This window comes from Ammospiza caudacuta, chromosome 1 (assembly GCF_027887145.1).
Source record: "Ammospiza caudacuta isolate bAmmCau1 chromosome 1, bAmmCau1.pri, whole genome shotgun sequence".
Lineage (NCBI taxonomy): Eukaryota > Metazoa > Chordata > Aves > Passeriformes > Passerellidae > Ammospiza > Ammospiza caudacuta.
Window position 1 is genome coordinate 4,385,167 of NC_080593.1, and position 20,920 is coordinate 4,406,086.

The 20,920-nt window shown below is 44.6% G+C and overlaps 1 protein-coding gene across 2 annotated transcripts in view; it reads left to right on the plus strand.

Annotated features, from left to right (window-relative positions):
* The window catches only part of CRHR2 (corticotropin releasing hormone receptor 2), a 151,943-nt gene that overhangs the window by 43,491 nt on the left and 87,532 nt on the right, over window positions 1-20,920 (plus strand). The window contains exons 1-2 of one of the 2 annotated variants that reach the window (XM_058808315.1): window positions 1,855-1,972; window positions 2,118-2,237. In XM_058808315.1, coding sequence (XP_058664298.1) covers window positions 1,855-1,972; window positions 2,118-2,237 — 238 coding nt within the window. Of the gene's footprint in view, window positions 1-1,854; window positions 1,973-2,117; window positions 2,238-20,920 lie in introns of those variants that run through there. The other variant, XM_058808304.1, reaches the window with a different exon arrangement.

The following is a 20,920-nucleotide window of genomic DNA, read 5'->3' on the forward strand; positions in this document are numbered from 1 at the left end:
AATAAAAATACTTATCCCAAAACCACAGTGGCACTCCTCCCCTCCCTGCCATTGCAGTCTGAAAATGTTAAAAAATCTCCAGATTCCCAGATGGCAAAATAACATCCTGGCTGGTTCTCTCCTCAGTGCATGTTGTTAATTTATTTGTTGTTCTAACCCAGTTATTTTTTCTTTTGTCTCTCTCTGGATGCCACAATTCTTTTAGTCCTTCAAAAGTGAAGAATAAAGCCCTTCAGTCTTAAATATGAAAAAAAGGAAGGTCCAGGCCTTTGCAGGGTGGGGGATAAATGTTATAGGAAGTGCTGTACTACTGCTTTGAGCTCAGTGTAAGCACCTTGTCCTATCTAAAACTGTGAACAGACTGGAAATGTTTCATTTTGCTGTCTTTGCCTTCTTTTTCTGTGTTCCTCTCTGCCACTTCCATATCTACTGATCTTGGTCTACTCCCTTACAAGGCCAGTTTTTTGTTTGCTTCCCAAAATCCTTCTGAATCTGTAATCATAAACTGTCCTCAGCAACACTTTTTTTTTTTTTAAGAATTTCCTCATAGCTTGGTATAGCAAGTCAGAAAGGCTGGTCAGGTCTGAGCAGCATGGCCCAGAGTGCAGCCCTTCACCCAGTTCCCACTCTGCTGAGTTTTGATTTCCCAAATACTGCCAGCCTTCTGGGCAGCTCCTTCCCAACTTCTCCTCCTTCCCTTATCCTCCTGTCCCACACTGACCTCAGTTTGTCAAGCCCTTTGCTCTTCCCTCTCTCCCCACACCAGGATTTTCTGGTTTAAAGGTTCTTCCTCTTGCTCCTGGTCAGTGTGGGTGCTCATCCTTTCTGAAAACCTTGCCCTCTCCTACCACTGGAAAGTCAGAGGGGCATTTATTTTCTTCCTGTTCCCCTGAATGATCCATCCTTTGATTCAGAGCTCTCTTTGCCTTGCCCTACTCTACTGTCCACCCCATCCCATCCATGTGAGGGGCTAAAAGATGTGTTCCCTTGGTGCTTACAGCCTACTGTGCCTCTTCTGAGGCTCATTATTCCAGATTTCTTTACTCCAGACCAGGCTGGATGGGGCTTGAAGCAACCTGGTCTATTGAAAGGTGTTGGAATGAGATGATCTTTAATCTTCCAACCCCAGCCTTCTGTGATTCTATGATTACTCCAGATACCTTTATCCCAATACCTCTCTTCTGTCAGATCATCTCCTTTATTATTTCTTTTCTTTCTCAAGGCCTGCACAGCAGCTCCTGGGCCAGGTCACTCATTCCCCCCCTGCCCCAGCATCCCTGCTCATCCTCAGTTCCACACAGCAAAGGCAGGAATTGCTTCACTCCACACAAAACCCGAGGAGTTCTCCTGCTCTGATAGCTTTTCCTGTTCTCCCTGGCTTTAATTTGCAGCGAGTATTTTTTTTTTTTTTTTTTCCTTTGCCACAGCTCTCATCCCCGGAGCTAACAATAAGACTGTGCCTGAGCGTGTCAGAGGGAGGGAGGGAGAGGCAAGGAGGGAGGGGATGCAGCAGCACAGCGCTGCTCTGGCACGGTGAGGCGGCATCTGCGAGCCCGGGGACACCGAGCAGGGAGAGCAGAGCCCCTCTCTCCGGGCTCAGCCCGATGCCATTGGCTCCCGAGCCGCTGGATTTAAAGGCAGGAGCAGCTCGGAGGGCTGAGCCGCACAGGCAGCCGCAGCCCCAGCCAAGTTGTGCGAGCAGCCGAGGCTCGAACGCACCAGACTGCGGGGTGCCCGCGCCTTGATGCTCCTCTTGCTCCAGAAAGGGGAAAAAAAAAACTAAAGAAGACCAAAAAACAGCAGCCAGAAAGGGGCGAAGGAGCCTGATCCAGTCCAGCAGTCCCAGAGGGAATAATGGATGTGACCATCTCTCAGTTCATCCTGGAAGAATTTGATGTGAACTGCAGCCTCCTGGATCGTTTGCACGAGACTTTTTTAGAGAGTTCCTCTCTGCCTTTCCTGGGCTTTGATGGTAGGGATTGTTACCTGGTGCGGAGCTCGGGAAAAGCTTTAGAAGTGCTGAGATTGGGTTTGTTTTGTGATGCAGAGTGCGTGGCTTTTGTGCTTTCTGAACCGCTTCTTTTTTGCTTTTCTGTCCCGTTTTTTCCTAACCCCAGGTCCGTACTGCAATGCCACCACGGACCAGATCGGGACCTGCTGGCCCAGAACATCTGCGGGGGAACTCGTGGAGAGACCCTGCCCCGAGTTCTTCAATGGGATCAAGTACAACACCACCAGTAAGTACAAACTCCTTTCTTCTCCCTCCCGCAGATCTCGTGTTCAGAAGGCGCCTGGGGACGCCCAAAATCCATTTCCATTAAAGAAAAAAAAAAAAAAAAATTAGCAATAAAAGAAAAAAAAAAAAGTTTGTTTGGGAATCAACATTTCCTCCACATTCCAGCCTGTATATTCAAAATTTTTGCCTGGAATGATGCAGATTTCTCAAAAGCGCAGACTTGTGGACGCTGTTTCCTCTTTGCTGGAGTACATTTAGGGAGATCCAGGCAGAAAATATCCTCTGCAGTCTGGGGAGGGTTTGTTGTGCTTTGTGTGTTTGTGCATGTGTAGCTGCCTACAGCTCAGAGTGTTCGTACCACTGCTTCACCCACCTGGATAATTAGACAACCTTTGGCTCATGGAATACTTAATCCCACCACCTAAACTGCGTTTTCAAAGGACAGTCAGTGCCTTTTCCAGGCTGTGTGAGCAGGAGTTCAGACCCTGCTGGGAGTTGGATGTCTCAGACAGAAAGAAGGCTGAGGGCTGCAATCTGTTTTAGCAACTTCATCAGGGACTGGCTGCTGAGGCTGGAGCTGCATCAGCTCTGCACGGGAGACAGGAGAGGAAATCAGGAGGCAGATGATATTCAAAGCAAGGGAGCATGGGGGCTCCTTAGAAATCTCCTGGATGCTTTATTCTTCGAGGTAAACAATCATGATGACTCACTACAAATTTATTATTCAGGCTGTGGGACCCAGGCACTCATTTCCTTTTGCTTATCTGTCAATACCCTTTGGACCTTTCATTAAGAGTTTTTAAACATATTAATTCCAAATACGTGCACTCACTTGTTTGTCACTCACTTTTTCAGTGTGGTTTTGAATAATTTCATTCCATGTAGGGATCATTTCATTCCATGTTTCACTCTAAACTTTTGCTTGGGTGTTGGTGATTTCACTTGCAGGTAGTGTTAATTTTGTGGGGCCAGCATCCTGTAAAAGAGTGACCCTGACATTTTAGATCTTATTTTTAAACTTGTAGAAAGTGAATTTATTCCTTCCCCAGCTCTAGGTATCATGGTCAGGTAACTGGCCAGAAGTTTGGTGCGTTGGCTCTGTGAAACAAAGTCCCCTGCCAGGTTTGTTGTCAGGGACAGGCTTTGAGCAGAGTAAAAGTTGCCTCATAGAACTGCAAAATCATCCTAAAGCCCTCTAATCTCAGACCTGGGTCTTTGCAATAGAACAGGAGGGAGCCTGGAATGGGCTGGGTGATGCTGGCTTTGGTTACAGCAGGTACTTCACTGCTTGGACAAGACTCAGCTGAGACCAGAAGAAAATTTCTGAGAATTAAGGGCAGTGCAGAACACAGTGGAAAGAATTTAAATGTTTTTCTTGTATATGAAAGAAAAAAAAATTGAATACTCCAGTTTAGTTTTTATAAACTCTGTTTTATAAATTCTGCTTGCACTAGTTCATCAATGACCTGATTTAAAGTTCTTCACTGCTCTTCTCCTTCTCAGTGGTGGCTGATGCTTGTATTGCACTGCTAATAAGTTTTCTTAAATTTTTTGCTCTTAAAACAATGGCATGTTAATTGAATTGAAGACTAATAGAAATATGTTATTGAAATGCTGAAGCATTGTTATTTGAGGAAATGGATATTTTTCTCCTTTCAACTTAAAATGTGAGCAGCTGCCTCCTGTTGATCTTATACACTTCCATGTATGTCGTCCCTCCAAGATGTAGTGCAGAAAACAGAGGGAAGGACTATATCAAAATTTGGTCAAATTTTGGAATCAGTAGCTCCTTGGGAAATAGCAGTTAAGGGATTAAAGCTTGGAAAGCACTAGGAGAGCAGGTTGAGGTGTCAATACACAGGTGCAATCTCTTTTGGCATTTGAAAAATAAAATTTCTGCATGCAGAACATGTCCAGAATTTGGGAAAACCAAATACTAACACAGTCTGACCACTTGCATGATTTCCCCAAGTTGGTTTGTGGGCTGCCTCATTTGTGATGAGGCTGATTGTGCTGAAAACCTCAGCTGTGTTCCCCGTGCAGATGATAAAATGAGCACAGACAACTGATTAAAGAATGGGAAATGGATCTTGAAAATCTCAGAGGTGAACAATACAGCTCAAAATGAGGGTCTGATAGGAGATGGCTTGAATCAACATAAGATTTCTGCCTAGGATGTGTAGTTTTGTTCTATTTTTTGTTCTATTTTGTTTTGCATTTTGATGAGGCAGAGGAAGAAATGATGGTTTGTTATATTATACTGATTTTTTTTTTTTTTGAGAGCAAAATCAGACCAATTTAGAAAAACCACCTTGCCTTGCCTTTCTTCTACTGAGAGCTTATCCAGCTCCAGGTTGTAACTCAGCATTTATTATACTGTCAGGTATCCCATGTTCATGAGCTGCCACTTTTTAGGAACTACTACTTTTTTTTGGCATTGATTTTGTACATCTGTGAGCATATTTTAGATATCTGTGAGTAAATTTTATATATCTGTCAGCATATTTCTCATTTGAAAGCCTGTAAAAATTTTGGATCATTTTCCAGTGATTTCTTTTTCAGTTTTAGAAATCAGGCTCTCAAAGATTCCAATTTCCCACCAATTTCCTGAAAGCAGCTCATCAGCTGCAGGGAATGAGCCCAGCAGCATTCCCTGTCAAGGAAAGCTTTTGAATTGTAGACACTGGGCAAATGCAGGCTGGGAAGTGCCCAAACTGTGTGAAAAGCTTTTGGAAAACTCAGAGAAGCACAAGACACTGATCCATGGCCAGGTTTGGGTACTCATGGGGCTGTTTCTGCACCTCAGTGTAGTGTCTGTGCAGGCAGGGGATGGAATTCAAGATAAAAAGTGACAGGTCCTGAATTCAAGACAAAAACTGACAGGTAGGTTCCTGCACAGATCAGCTCATCGGAGGCTTTGGCTGCACCTCCCCTGCGTTGTGTCCATCCTGTCACCTCTAACTTGGATGGGGAATGCTATCAAACCCTGCCAGTGCCAGCAAATTCAATTTTAAAAACTCCTTAAGAAAAAGAACTTCTGCTTCAAAAACTCCCCTCCTGTTTGCCACACCAGAATAAACTGTTTGTGTAAAATATTTCCATCCTAACTGCAAGAAATTCCCGTGGTGATTTCTGTGCCTGGGTCTATGTTTCTCTGTGTCTCCTGGGAGCTGCTGAGTGACTCAGATAAGTTTCAGCTGCATTCATAAAACAAAGTCTGTCAGTCTGTGAGGATTTTTTATCCCTGACATTTTGTTATTTTGGTGATGTGTTGGGGGTTTTTCCTCCCTCTTTAAAGTCATGTTGACAGATCACACTCTGATTTACCCTGCAGGGTGAATATGGGCAAGATGCTCTTTGACCAAGGATCTGAAAATTATGCCATCCACTTACAACTTTGCAATTTTTATGTATTATTCTCAAAGAGGGAAAAATTAAAAGAAAGAGGGAAAAAAAAAGTCTGTGTTGGTGCCGTGTGTGACTGTGCACTTGTCTCTGCTCAGGTTCTATATTTAGTGGGAAATGACAATATCATTGCTGCCCTCTAGATGTGTTTATGCTTTGACAGTGTGAAGCTTTTAGTCTTGTTTTAGGAAACAGATTAATTCACTTATTAGGATATCCTGAAGCTTGATTAATTCAGCAAATGGCCCATAATGAGCCTGGTTTTGCTGCTTGCTAAGAAGCAGCTGTTCAAGCACATACTTAGAGTGTGTTACAGGCTAAAGTATGTCTCCATTAACAGTTCCCCTACAGATTTCCCTGTGCAAAGGGAAAACAAACCAGGGTTAAATGTTCATCTGATGGACAAAAAGTGTTGACTTTTGTGGCCTCAACTGAACTGAGTTTGTCTCAATCACCTGATATGGCAGGGGGTGTTCTGTGGTGACATCCATCCATCGTGGGTGCTCACTTTGCTCTGGGCTGCAGGTAGGAGCTGCAGGCATTCAGAAGATATTTCAGATTAAAACCCACAAAGCCAGGTATTTCCAAGTAGTATCAACAGCTAATTTAAGTATTGAAGCTCTAAAACAAGTCAGAGCTCTAATTGACAGAAGGAGTGAAGCCTGGGGAGTTACTGAGCTCAGCCCAAATGAGCAGCTCAGCTCAGCTCAGCAGCCCCTGCAGGAGTGACAGTGCTGTTAGATAATGCTGTGGGGTATTTTGGTGCTGTTTCAGCCTTGTTGCAGGTTTGTATTTCATCTCCCAGGCCACACAGGTGTTGCAGATGCTCAGTGACAAACGATCCAATGCATTTGTTCAGGCAGCTGAATTCATCCCTGGGCGTGTGTTGTGCTGAAGCGACCCCACACCGGGGGATTGAGATCAAACTGCTTTTGTGATCCACAGCAACACAAGGTCTCTGTAGCTCCAGCTCCCTGCCTGCAAATCCACCTCTCTCTCTCTCAGTGTAGGAAAGCTCTTTGACTGAAACAGCCACTTCTCAGGAGTGTTTTGGGTATCACACAAAGCATCCTCCTCACCTTCTCCAGGGACTGTGCAGCTGAGAACAGGCACACAACCACTGCTAACCTTGCCCTGATGGGGACTTGGTTCCTCCTTGTTCTGAGGGGTGTGCACCACCTTTTCCTTGGCCCTACAACCAGCTGCCTGCTGAGACAGCTTTGGAGAGGGTTGGCTCCTTCCCCCATATTCCTGTGTATGGGCATGGGGGAAAGAGCCCCTGGCACAGGGATCACACCTGTACCTGTTTGCTGGGCTTGCTCCACACTCAGAGAATTCCTGCAGTTCATGGCTGTCTCATCTTGAGCACAGAGAAATAATCTTTTGTGTGCTGAGAGAAGGGTGAAGAAGTGAATTAATAGCTCTTCTGTTATGCATTTCCCCTCTTTGGAAAGGGTTTAAAGGGATGAGTCAATTTTTTAAAGAGCTAATTTTTGTCGGTTAAAATCCTGTTTTTTTATGGAGATCTAACCTTTGCTGCTTTTCCTTCTGATTAATTATTGCTCAGAGTTCTGGAGATGTGGCTCCAGCCTGCATATAGAACATGAGCCTTGCTAGGAAATCAAGTCTCAGGGTCTTGTTCATGTTTTGTGGGCAAGCCCTGTCCTGATAATTACAGAAATGTGCACTTTTAGACGTGGCTGGCCCAGAGGCTCAATTAACATTTTCATTTATGTTTTATCTCATGTATTTTAGTGTCTTGACCACTTCTGTTGATCACATTCACATGACTTACTTGTTCCCCAGAGGTTTTTTCTGGCTTGGTCTCTAAAGGCTTTGTTTTTGAGAGCAAAGTCCTGCTGTAAATGACAGAGCCCTGAAGTTCTGATGGCTTTTCATCATTATTGGAGAGAAATAAAATGTCCATCATGGGCATGCATGTGTGTTTCCACATTCAAAAAAATTACTGTGAATCCCCAAAACTACTCTCACCTCATCTGTCTTCTGTAACCTTGTTAGATGTCCAGAAGGCTTTTATCCCACTGTTTAATGACAGGGGATTTGGGATAAAAATAAATGTTTTGTAGCCAATTTTAGTTTTAGAGTCACTAGAAAAAGACTCTTTTTTTGTTAAAAAAGTCTGCAGCCTTGCAGTAGCCTTGTATCAGCCGTCCTGGGGCGTAAAACACAGTATTTTCTGCTAGGAAGTCAAGACTACATGAAAGTTAAAAGAAGGAGACTGATGAGAAATGCAACAAACTCGACAGTGGAAAAAAAAGAAGTCCGGAATTGGAATTCTGGGGGAGGAAATAAAACATCATTTTTAAGCTCGTAAAGGTTCTCTCTGAGGAGATCAGATCTGCAGCTGATTAGGTCAGCTTGTCTCCAATAGCTCTGTGTCCAGATTAAGATTTCAACCATTTTTGTTCATTTTCTCTTGCTGCTTTTGCACAGAAACACAAATACACACATCTTCCACAAATACAGTGGGAGGCTCTGGATTTCAGTCATGCACAGATGGGAGAGGCTTCACTTGCTCCCCCCCAAATTTTTCTTCTTTTTTTTTTTTTTTCTTTCCTTTGTGAAGCATAATTTGTGGTATGAGATGGGTCTGATTTTGCAGTCTGGAAGAAAAGTGATGGAAAAAATATTTGCGAGGAGGAATGAAAAGAATCCATTTTTCTTGCTCCCACTACTATCATCATATAAAACATGTGATTTCTTCATTGAGCCCAGGACACAAGTTAATTGCTGTAGTAAAATAAGGAGATTGTTAATGTTCCTTCAGTCAACATTCAAGGACCTTTTCTCCAGCCAATTAAACATGGATTTGTACTTTTGTTCTTTGCTAATAACTTGAGATGGCTTTGCTGTGGTCCTGTTGCACCTGATTTGGGTTCTCTGGTTTAGGCTGTGCTTTGGGGCAAAATTCACACAGAATTCACCAAAACTGGAACTGTAGCTGCCATAAATCACCAAAGTCAGTCAGACCTGAGCAGTGGCACGTCTTGGAGAGGGCTTTAAACCCTGGGCCAATGGGAGGATCAGCAAACAAAGTTGCCCTCATTATTTTGGAGGTTTCTTCATGATTCTTTCTTTCCCTAAGGCAGCTGCCCCATTCATCTCTCTGGAACTTGCTGCTGTCTAAGCTGGCAGTGACTTCCAGCTGGCAAACAGATGGACTGAAGCCCATTTCTTTCCACAAGTTTGGGATTAGATGACACTTGCAAAAACGTGTGCTTCTGGAGCATGAGGAGGAATAGGGAATGGCTCAGGAACAGATGGGGAAGGGAAAGAATTAAATATATCACAAATCCTCACCACAGCATAACAAAATGAAAGGAAAAATCCCACCCAGCTGCATGCAGTGTGGACGTGGGATTTCTTTGTTCCTTGTGGATTTTGTGGTGCTTTATGACCCATTTTCCACCCAGACAAGCTGTGGGAGGCTGAGGTGGAACCGTGGAGTGGGGCTGTGTGTCCCCTCTTCTGTGGGGTGTTGCCTCTTTCAGCTAGGTGCTGAACACCTGAGACTCTCTAGGGCTCACCTGAGACTTTCTGTGACTCACTTGAGACACTCTGGGACTCTCCAAGGCTCTCTGGGGCTCACCTGAGACTTTCTGGGACTCCCTGAGACTCTCTGTGACTCACCTGAGATTTCCTGTGAGTCACCTGAGACACTCTAGGGCTCACCTGAGACTTTCTGGGACTTCCTGAGACTCTCTGGGACTTCCTGAGACTCTCTGGGACACACTTGAGACTCTGTGGGACTCACCTGAGACCCTCTGGGGCTCACCTGAGACTCTCAGTGATTCACCTGAGACACTCTGGGACTCACCTGAGACTTTCTTTGACTCACCTGAGGCTCTAGGGCTCACCTGAGACACTCTGGGACTCACCTGAGACTCTCAGTGACTCACTTGGGACTCTCTGGGACTCCCTGAGACACTCTGGGACTCACCTGAGACTCTCTGTGAGTCACCTGAGACACTCTGGGCTCACCTGAGACTCTCTGAGATTCACCTGAGACTGTCTGAGATTCACCTGAGACTCTCAGTCATTCGCCTGAGACACTCTAGGGCTCACCTGAGACACTCTGGGACTCACCTGAGACTCTCAGTGACTCACTTGGGACTCTGGGGCTCACCTGAGACACTCTGGGGCTCACGTGAGACCCTGGGACTCACCTGAGGCTCTCAGTGACTCGGGGGGGGGGGGGGGTTCAGCCTGTGTTTGCTGTCACCAAAGCTGTGGGACAGTGCCCCTGGGCCATGGTCACCCGCCATTCCGCCCGCCAGCCACAGGGTGTCACTTAGAGTGCAGGTAAAGCCAGTGTCCCCTGCAGGGTGACCCTGCGCTGGGACAGAGCTGCTGCCATCGTGCTGCACGGCTGAAGAGCCTCGCTGAGGTGGGCAGGGACAAGGACACCGTGGGAGGGACACTCTGGGAGGGATCCTGTGTCCCCTCTCCTGTGGGGTGCTGCCTGTTCCAGCAGGGCTGCTCTGGAAAGCTGCAGGAGGGGCAGTGCTGAGCTTTGTTCCCAGGTGGGTGTTGGGACAGAGGATGGGGAGCTGTACAAAGCCCAGTGTAGCCGTTCAGGGGTGAAACGAAGCTCTCAGAGGAGCCTGAGCAGGTAACAAAAACCTGCCCTTGGATGATGCAGGGATTGCTCATGGCTGGACACGCTGTTTTCACCATGGCATTGCTGCCCTTTGCATCCATCTGATGTCTCAGTGCCGTCCCCTTGCAGCAGCTGTTGATTGTCCCTCAGTACCTGGCAGATGTTCCAGGTGCTCCCAGTGACCAGCAATAACTCACAGGTGTGTTACTGTGGGAACCCAGAGCATCCCTCTGGCTGTCCTGGATTGCCAAGACCCCTGCCAGGGGGCTCAGAGACCCTGGCACAGAGCCCAAAACACCTGTGGGTTTGATTATGGCCCATGGAGCAAATTAACAACCTTAGATGAAGACCAGCAAGCCACAACAGTTTAAGTAGAATAATAGTGAAGTTATCACAGGGTGAAAAAGTAGATTTTGGGGTTTTTGGTATGGGGGTTCAGGAAGCAAGATGGAGGGATCTGGGCATGTCCAGCCTTTCTCCTTCTTCTTCTTGGCCTCCATCTTTTGCTGTGATGGTGGCACTTACAGATCTGTTTTAAGTAGAAGCTCACTGTCTAACACAGGTGATAGGTATTGGAAAGTAATTGTAAATATTGTGCACGTAGTTTTTAGCATAAAGACATAACACTGCCCCCGGGGGCAGGCAGAGTGCCTGGAACTGTCCTGCTGGATGGACCTCGGCTGGACAGGAGAAAGAATTGTATAGATAAGAAACAATAAACAACCTTGAGACGGAGAACTGAAGAGCTCTGACTCCTTCTTCGACCACCCGGCTGGGAAAAGAGACTTTCTAACACATCTTGGGGTCACTGTGACCAGCAGAGATCCCAATATGTTACCTGAGGTGGGGCAGTTCCACCTCAGCTCTGACCTGCCTGTTTTGCAGAACAATTAAATCAATACATTAGGCAGATTCAAGTTCTTTATGTTTCCGTCTATGCTTTGCCATGACACAGAAGTATCTTTGCTGTTCATGTAATGGCGAATCTTTGCAATTTCTGTGGCTTGGAAGAACAGACCTTCAAGCTGCATCCTCGTCCAAATGAAATTCTCAGGCTCTGACAGTCATTCAGGGCTTTGCCCAAGGTTTGCTGTCCTGGGAAAGGGAACCTCCTGCTCAGTTTTGGACCCCAACATCCAGGCTTGACTTGATTGGAATAGCCATTCTTAGCAGCTTGAGAAGTTGATGTGAAATAAGGTTTCCCATGGAAATTGAAGGGGAATGGATTTTTAGTAGATATTTTCTTTTTGAGTTTTTTTTTTTCAGTGTGGTTTTCATTCCCCTCAGATGTTATTCTTGGAGTTCATAATTGGTAGCTCTTGGGACAAATTCATAAAATCAATAAAACTAGGATTGCTTTATGCTGACTTCTTTCTCTGCAGTGCTGGGAATAACAGAGGAGCAGATACTGCTCCATATGAGTGCTGGGAGAAGCAATAGTTTGAAACAAATTATAGGAACAGAAATTCAGTATTTTTTTAAAGAAAGAAAATACTCTCAAGTCTCATGAAGAGCTTTCCCTGGGAAAACAAAATGAGGAAAAACCTTTCCCAGTTTGGTTTTATTGTCCCAAACCCCTGGTGACTGGAATGCCCTGACCATGCTGTGAGAGAGGAATTAATGCAGAGGAGCTGCATCCTCCTCAGTCAGCCAGGGAGTAAACAGAGCTTTGGAAAACAGAAAATGTGTTATGGAAATGAGAGAAACACAGAAAATGGGAAATTAGTTTGCTAGTGCAGAAAATAGGAAATTAGTTTGCTAGTGCATCATCACCATTTTAACTAAACTTAGACGTGACTTCCTAGGGATTCTGTTTCTCATTTCTAAGAATTTTTATCTAATTTAGGAATTGCTGAATTATGCCAGTAATCCCTGAAACATCAGCATTTGTGTATTTCAGAGTACATCATGAGCAGTCAGGATTGTTGCAGGATCTCCAGGCTCCACACTGATTCCTGCTCTGCAGCTGGAGCAGCTGATGCAGAGTTTGGAAGCAGAAGGATTTCAAAGATTGTTGGTTCTGGGCTGATCTTAACACACCTGAACAACTGAAAACTCTCATCTCTGTATGGGAACCAGTGTGGAAAATGGGAGTTTGGGTGCTGGAAATGGATTTGTAGGATTCACAAGGCGGGGACGCCCTATTCCTTTGCAGGACAGCAGAGCAAAAGGCTGGGGATGAAGGGGAAAGGGAGAAGCGAGATCAGAGAGATTCCCCAGTGTTGGCCTTCCACAGAGAAAGCTTATCACAGGTTCCTTCCTAGGGGGAATTTTCTGTTCCAGGAGCTCTGGGATGGGGGACAAAGAGACTTCTGATTTGGAAAGTCTTTTTGAGAAGTCCTTTTCATCAAGGGCTTATCTTTCCTTTCAGGATGTGGATGGTGATATCCTGGGTGGGATTGCAGGGGATCTGGACCCTAACAACACCTTTGGAGATAGAACCTCTTTCATTCTTCATGGGGAACGCTTCATGTTAAAGTTTCTACAGGATCCCATGGGTTCACATTTTGGTTAATTTTGGCCTTCTAATCCAAATTTCTGAATTTCCCACTCTACAAAACTATCCTGTATAAACTCACCCACTTGCCCCTATGTCATTAATTACCAAATTAATGTCTGAAAATACGCATTTCCACCAGAGCTGCCTGTGACTCAGGAAGTCTCCTCAGCAGCCCAAAAATCAGAAGGCTTTTCTTGGGTGTGAAAGTGAGGGAACAAATCCCCACTTGCTGCTTTCTGTTTCCAGGCCTGTCTCAGAAGGGACAGGGATAAATCCAAGTGCAGTTGTGGTGGTTCACTGCATACCCAGTTCTAGGAGTGGCTGTAGCAGTGGGAATTCTGGGATTTGCTGCTTCTTACTCCTTTTTGTGAAGAACTAAAGGATCCTCACAAAGATCTTTTCACACAGTTAAGTCATCCTTGTCCACTACAAACTACATTCTACTACAAACCCATTCTCAGTCTGGATTTATTTTTTTTGCCTTAATCTGTTTTTAATCCCTTCATCTCTCCTGTGTTCACAGCATGTTTGTCCTGGGGAAAAAAAAAATCCAACAGTAATAACAGCAGTTTTATTTTCCATGAGCACTTTGCTTTATTCCTTCAGTGAATGCTGAGGGGGATAGAAGGATCTCTGAGCTGGCCCAGTGAGGTGAGTGTGTCAGAAGAGCACAGACATCAGAGCAGTGTGATTCAGTTTATCCTGGGAATATGTAAAAATAGAATATGTAAAAATAGAAATATGCTAATCAGTAGTTGGATTTTTCAGCAAACAGGGGCAAAGTCTTTCATATTTTACTGATTCTCTGTTAGATCTCAGCTGCAAATCTGTGGCTGAGTTCCTGAGATTACAGAAGACCACACTCACTGCAATTACAAGGCTTTGAGAGAATCTGGGGGGTTATTTTTCATCACTCCTTTGAGTGGTCAGATACCTGCCTGTCTCCTGGCTGAATTCAGTGCATTATCCCTCCTGGGCCCTTCATCCAACCCCATTCTCATTTTCCCAGGCCCTGAGCAGGCAAAGAGAGAGGCATGAATGGTTGGATGTGAATGAGTCACTGATGCTCTGGGACCAGCTGAAAATCAACTGTGTGTGCACTGAGCTTCTGGTGCACCTGAGCTAAAATTCACCTCCTGAAACCTCAGGGAAAGAAATTGATTGCTCAGTGGTAGCTCAGTTATGTGTGTGTGAGCCTTTAGGCTCCTGAGTAGCTTTGAAAACTTCACTGGGATTTTATTTCATTTCCTTTGTGAAACAAAGCACTTCTGTGAATTTGGAGCATGGAGCTGAAGAAGCTCTGGCTTTGCTTGGTGAAAATAAGCCTGGTGTGGCAATAGGACATTGCAGGTTGGATCAGATGTGTAGGGGGGTGACGTATGGGTAAATGAAGGTGCTATAGAATGTAATCTTAGCCCCTAAAGAGTTGCAGCTGGGTTGATTATTAAGGATGAGGAGCAGGCCTGATGTTAACAGGCCACAGCTGTAGCCAATAAGAAAAGTGTTGTAAAAGAGTGGCTTGGTGGGGACTGGAGTCAGTTGGCTGCTGTGAGGATGAGGAAGAGTCAGTGGTTAGAGGGAATGCCCACAAGAAACATCAAGGAGGTGTGAAACTATGGCAATATGGAACCCTTGTAATGTAATGGTAGTAGGACTCTTGCACTATATATGTGACAACACAGGTGAGCTCTGCAGGCATTTCTGTGGTTATTTGATGTCCCTGCACATCTCAGGCCCCTATCACCAGCTGTTTGTTTTTCATGGACACCTGTGACTTAGTGGTGATGGTTTTTCTATGAAGAACTTGTGCTGCCAGGTGTGCATCAGAGTGTGAGTGATCTCAAGCTCTTGCTTTGATTCCATTTGCCTATTGATGCATAATATGTGATTTTCCTGCACCATTAAAATGGTTTAATTCATCCTTTGCTTGCTTTTAGGGGAATTGAGTGATACTCATGGGGCACTGACCTTTGTCTAGTTGCCATGTTACCTCAGTGAAAATCAGCTGGAAAAGGCAGGGCTAATTGCTTTGATTTAATCCTGAAATGTCAATGACTCAGTGATGGCTCATTCATGGAAGTTATCTGCTTGAGGTGGAAAGACTGGATAAAAATAAAAATAGCTTCTTTGGGATGAACTTTAGGTGCTGGAAGTTTCAAATCATAGCATCAGAGAATGGTTTGAGTTGAAAGGGGCCTTAAAGATCACCTAAATCTGACATCTCTGCCATGAGAAGGGCCAAAGGGATGGGGCAAACCTAGGGGAAGCATGCAGAAAGCATTTGTGGGGAGGAACTGCAGTGCCTCACTGCCAGCTGTGGCACAGCAGGCAGAAATCTGAGTTGCCATCTCAAAGAACAGCAGGTGAGAGAAGGGAATTGTGGGTTAAATACCAGATGTAAAGAGTAATGATACTGTCCTACATTCAAGGCATAACATATGCAATTCCTGACTGCAGGGCCCCCAGAGCCTCTGAGCAGAGCAAACCAAAATTCAGCAGAAGAAAATGTCAGACCCAAAGTATTTGTCTTGTAAATGAAAAGGGGACATGCAGATTGATTTTGAGTGTGTTTGGCCCAAGTACCTTCTCCCTTCCCTTGACTCAACAGGAAAGAGATGTCCATAAATTGGTTTTCTTCTTTATTTTTCCTTCTTGTCTCTCAGAGGATGTTCCTGTCCCCTGATTTGGTAGGCAGGCACATGGCAGGACCACAGCCTCCCATTAGAGCCACTCTGGTTCTGTCTTTGTTGCTTCCAGAGTGAATTCCAGGACTTCCCTGGCCCCAGCTGGCAGGGATCCATCTGGGTGGGTTTTCCTGGAGCCCTGCTGCAGCCCAGAGGCAGCTTTGTGTCCAGCTCTGGGCCCCTCAGTTTGGAAAGCATGTTGAGATGCTTAAGCTCATCCAGAGGAGGCAACAAGGCTGGAGAGGGGCTGGGAACACAAACCCTGGGAGGAACGTGTGAAGGAGCTGGGGGTGTTGAGCCTGGCGGAGGCTCAGGGCTGACCTTATTGCTCTCTACAACTCCTGAAGGGAGGCTGCAGACAGCTGGGGTTGGTCTCTGACAGAACCAGAGGACACAGTCTCAAGCTACATCAGGAAAGGTATAGGTTCGATATTAGGAAAAGAATTTTCACTGAAAGAATAATAAAGTACTGAAATGCTCTTCCCAGGGAGGTGGTAGAATCACCATCTCTGGATGTGTTTAAAAAAAGACTGGACATTGTAGGGGGGTAGAACATAAGTAAATAAAGGTGGTGTAGGAAGTAATCTTACCCCTAGAGAGTTGCAGCTGGATTGATTATTAAGGATTAGGAGCAGGCCTGATGTTAACAGGCCACACCTGTAGCCAATAAAAGGAGTGTTATAGAAGAGTGGATTGGTGGGAACTGGAGTTAGTTGGTTACTGTGAGGATGAGGAAGAGTCAGTGCCTGGAGGAGCTGCATACAAGAAACATCAAGGAGGTGCAAAACTCTGGCAGTGTGGAGCATTTGTGATATAATGATATGGAACCCTTGAACTATAATGACAATAGAACCTTTGTAATATAATGACAACAGGACGTGGCACTTGGTGCTACAGTCTAGTTGAGGTGTTAGGGCATGGGTTGGACTTGATGATCTCAGAGGTCTCTTCCAACCTCATTGTTCTGTGATTTGTGGCTGTGCCAGTGTGAAGGGAAGGGATGGAGGCAGGTTCCAGCTTGTTTCTGTCAGAACAGGCAGCAAATGGGACCTGTTCATACCCTGCAGCTGGTGCCTGCTCAGGCTCCCATCCTTCAGCCCTGCCCTTTGTAAATTAACTCCAATATTTCAGCCACTCTGAAGCTTTCCAACTCTGGAAAGACTTCTTGCCTCCTTTTTTTTCGTTTAGAGTGCAAGAAGTTCCCTGCTAACATGTCACCTTTATTCCACAGTGTCCTTAATTTCTTTGGGGCTGTCTCCGCAAGCCAGGAGAGTTTTGAGGGGATAATCTGTGTTTTGCAGTAATTTTTAAGAGTTTCCATACAAAGACTTTTGGATGCACAAAGTGCTAAGCAGGCAGCTGGATTTCAGTGTCTTAATAATGTTCTCTCCAGGTCTCTTTTTCAGTAGTAAAATTCTTCTGTTCTCAATAAGGAGATGTGAACTGAATGGAAAGCATCCCTTTGTGTGGTCTGGGAAAACCAGAGATACTTTCATTAATACCCTCAGAACTGCAGAAATATCCATGAGCTTGGACATGTAATTTGTGTAAGTGCTGGGTACAGTCACTAATGGCTAAACACACAAATATATAAGATTTCACAGCTCTGTGGCATTCACATTTTCTGAAAGATCCCTTCACCCAGGATTTTTCTCCTGGGAAGCTGGGAAGCCTCAGAGCAAATGAAAACAATTCTTATCTCATTTGCTTCTCCTGTGTTGTGCTCACATGTGGAATGTGTTTGGAGATTGTTTACCCACAGGTGATTGTTCCATTGGATTCATGTGAATTGTTTTGACTCATTGGCCAATCAGAGCCAAGCTGAGTCAGGAGTCTTCATTATTATCTTTTTAACCATCTGTAAGTATCCTTTCTGTATTGTTTAGTATACATTAGTATAGCATTCTTTACTATAATTTGGTATCATAAAATAATAAATTAGCCTTCTGAGAACATGGGGTCAGATTCATCATTCCTCCCTGCCATGGGGGTCCCTGCAAAGTTCTGTATCTCTGTTTTCATTCACTGCTGGTCTGTAGCACCTGCAGGTTTTCTGTGTGCCAGATGAAGTGCTCAGTTATCACAATCACATTTATGCAGCTATTTGCTGCTCTTCTCTGCAATGCAGAGTTGTTTCCTAGGCTACATTTCCTAGTATAATGCATATCCTGTTGTCAGATCCCTTCCAGTGGATTTGGCTTCGTTCCTTGATCCGATGAAGATGAATTAGTGAACTGTCCTGCTTTAGCAGTGGAGATGGGCTTTGTTTTCCATAACCTGAGTTTTATTTTTTCCTGAAAACACTCTTCAAATACATCAGGCAACTTTGTACCATGGATGAAGAGGAATTTGAAACTCTCAGGCAAAACGATGTGAGATGAGGAGAGGAGGAAGCAGCTTTTCATCAGGCTTGCATTGCTTTTTTCCAAAGTGCTAAAACCTAAATAAAATGCAAAAACCTAAATAACAATGTATTGATTTCCTGAAGGCTTCCTGGTGTCACCCCTTGGGTGCAGAGGACATTTTGGGTGTGATGAGCAGTGCAGGGAGGGACAGGGTCAGCAGCCCACAATGCAAGAAATGCAGCAATAGTGAAACCAGCTGCTTAATTCTGGGTCCAAAATGTGGGAAATGGATTTAGAGAGAATTCTCCAGGCCTGACAGAAGGCTCACGCAGTGTGTGCATCTGTATGCAAACCTTGAGGTGAGAAATGCTGACTTAGAAATGCTGTGGAATAGCACAGACATTGCTGAGAGAGAAATGGAACTAGAAACAAGTTTCAAAGGGTGGCCTTACAAATAAGACTGGATGCTTTGGAGAAATAGAACTAGGAAAGATGCGTTGTAATAGGACCCATGAGGGGTAATTTTAGATAATTAGCTTTTAGGCATTTACAACGTGGTGTGGCTGATAGACCAAGAAATGCTTATAGTGTATTATAATTAGGAAGTAGTTGGGTTCTGATTGTGATGGTGTGAATTATAACATCTGTATTGTCTCACCCCTCTTATGAGACTGAAAAAATAAAAGTTTTTAAAACACCTCTCAGTTGCCACAGCTCTGGGTCAGAAAAGGGAATAATCCAACACAAAAAAGTGCAGAATCAGTGTTTGTACTTAATAAGCAATAGAAGGAGAAACAAAGCTACTGCCAGGAAAAGGAAGGAAAGAAAATAGGAAAGTGTGAGGGTCCTTTTTGTGGGTTTCTCTGGGTCTGGATTGAAGGCACTTGAGACAGTAGTTCATGTTCAGACTCAGGTGTTTATTATTTCTTATCAGTAAAACAGCCTCACTGCTGGGAGTTCTGCAGCTTTTCATTAGAAGGCACAAAATGGCCAACAATCTCTTGTTCCAAGGGCCTTTAAGACTAAACTATCCCATGAAGAACTGACACCTGGATTATTTTCCCTTTTAACCCAATAACTGATCCCACAGAGCTGCAATGGGGACTTTTCTGCCCAATTACAAAATGCCACCCAAACCCCTGGAGAAGGAGGAAGGAGAAGCATGAAGAAGAAACCCAGGATGACACCCTGTGCCCTCCATCTTGCTGCCATCCACAACACACTAAAAATCCCAAACCCTCAATTTCTCACCCAGTGACACACCCACACTGCTCTCTATAATCTATTTCACATTTTTGTGGATTCTGGTTTATCTTGGAGTTTAGGAGACTTTCTCCATGAGTGAGGGTCAGAATCAGTGCTGCCCTGGGGGTCAGGGCACCCCAGAGCAGACACAGAAATATTCCCAGTGCCCTGGGTTTCTGCAGAAAGGAGAGGGTTCAGCTTTTCCTGTGCCCTGTGGGGTTTGATGTCAGTGAGTCTGCCAGGCTGACTCTGGAGCTTTCTGTGTCTGCTCAGCCCAGCTCTCACACACCTACCTGAAGGAGCCACACTTGCAATAAATCAGCATTTTTTGAGTGCTCTGGGCAGTGCTGATCCCAGCCGTGTTCTGGGGCAGGCAGTTTTCCAGGTGCAATCCTTATTCCTGAATGGTGTCATTAGCTCTCCCCTCTGCCCAACCTTCACAGCTGCTTTCCCTGCCAGCAGTCGCTGTGATGAGCTAATTACACAGATTATGCAATTTTGCTGCACATAATAAATGTAATTTTGTAATGAAGGAGTGGTGCTATGTAATAACAGTTCACACAAACCTGCCTTTGACACGAGGCTCTGGCAGGAAGCTCAGCAGGAGAAACTTTGCATAAAAGAGTTAAATAAGACCATCAGATCATTGATAGGGAAAAAGATTTCCAGACATTTCTGTGTTCTTTTGGAATTGCTAAGATATCCACAGAGACTTTTTTTTTAATAAGTAGATTTCAGCTGCAGTAGTAGCAGTGTCCTGAATGCTCAGATGAATTTCATGAATGCAAGCAAATAAATGATTCACAGAAGACTTTATTTCATCTTTTATTTGCATGATCAGGCAAAGGATTATTTTTGTTTGTTGCAGCACTGGGTCTTGTTGCTGTGCTGTTGTTGCAGTCTTCCCTTCACAAAATAATGGGTGAAAAAGACCTCTAAGATCAAGTCCGACCATTAAACCAGCACTTCTTATTTGCTTCTTTCTGTGTGGACAAGATTATTGATTATTGATGGTAAAATTAGCTTCATTTTGCTGGCACTGCTGTGGGGCTTAAGGACCAGATTTATTTTTTAATAAGCTCTAAACAAACTCTGGAAAATATTTTCCCCAGGCAACTATGAGGAGGGGAGTCCAGAGAGGAAAGGGAGGAGCTGTGCTGGGTTAATGTGGCAAAGGTTTGGTAGCAGAGGAATGCAGGAGTGGTTATTCTGAAAAGAGGTGATCAGGGGCTGTCCCCACGTTTGACAGAGCCAAATTAATTAGCTAAACTGTTAATTACTCACTAAACTGTTAATTACTCACTAAACTGTCTTTTTCTTGTGCTACAAGTTTTCCATCTTATTTTATCCCCTTATTCTGATGAGAAGAGGTGGAGAGCAAGTCTGGTGGGCACCTAGCAGTCAGCCAGGGCCACCCCACCCCAGGGGGATATCAAATTAATGCAGGAAAATTCATCCTGACATATTTTTTACAAAATTCTTCAAGCTTGGGAATGCAGTTAGGAGGGCTGAATTCTGCAGAGCACAGGCTGCTGTCCTAGGGAGAGGCTTCCAGAAGGCAAACTGGGGCATTTGATTGGAATTTTAAATTGGAATATTTATTCACTCTCATCTCTGACTGTGTTTTACACCAGGTGGAAATGCTTTAAATCCAGCCTGTGGTTTGCAGCTAAATGCACTCCCTGGTTTTCAGCCTCAGAGCACAGTCAGGATCCAGATTGCTGACTCAGAGACATTTTTATCTCTCAGTGAAGTCATGAAGAAATTCTCTCTGCCTGTAGCAGATATCCTTCCCCAAAACAGACATACCAGACTGAAGTGATGTTATTTTTACATGAAATTCCAGCTCAGTCGTCTCGCTTCAAAGAATATCAAAATTAGTCC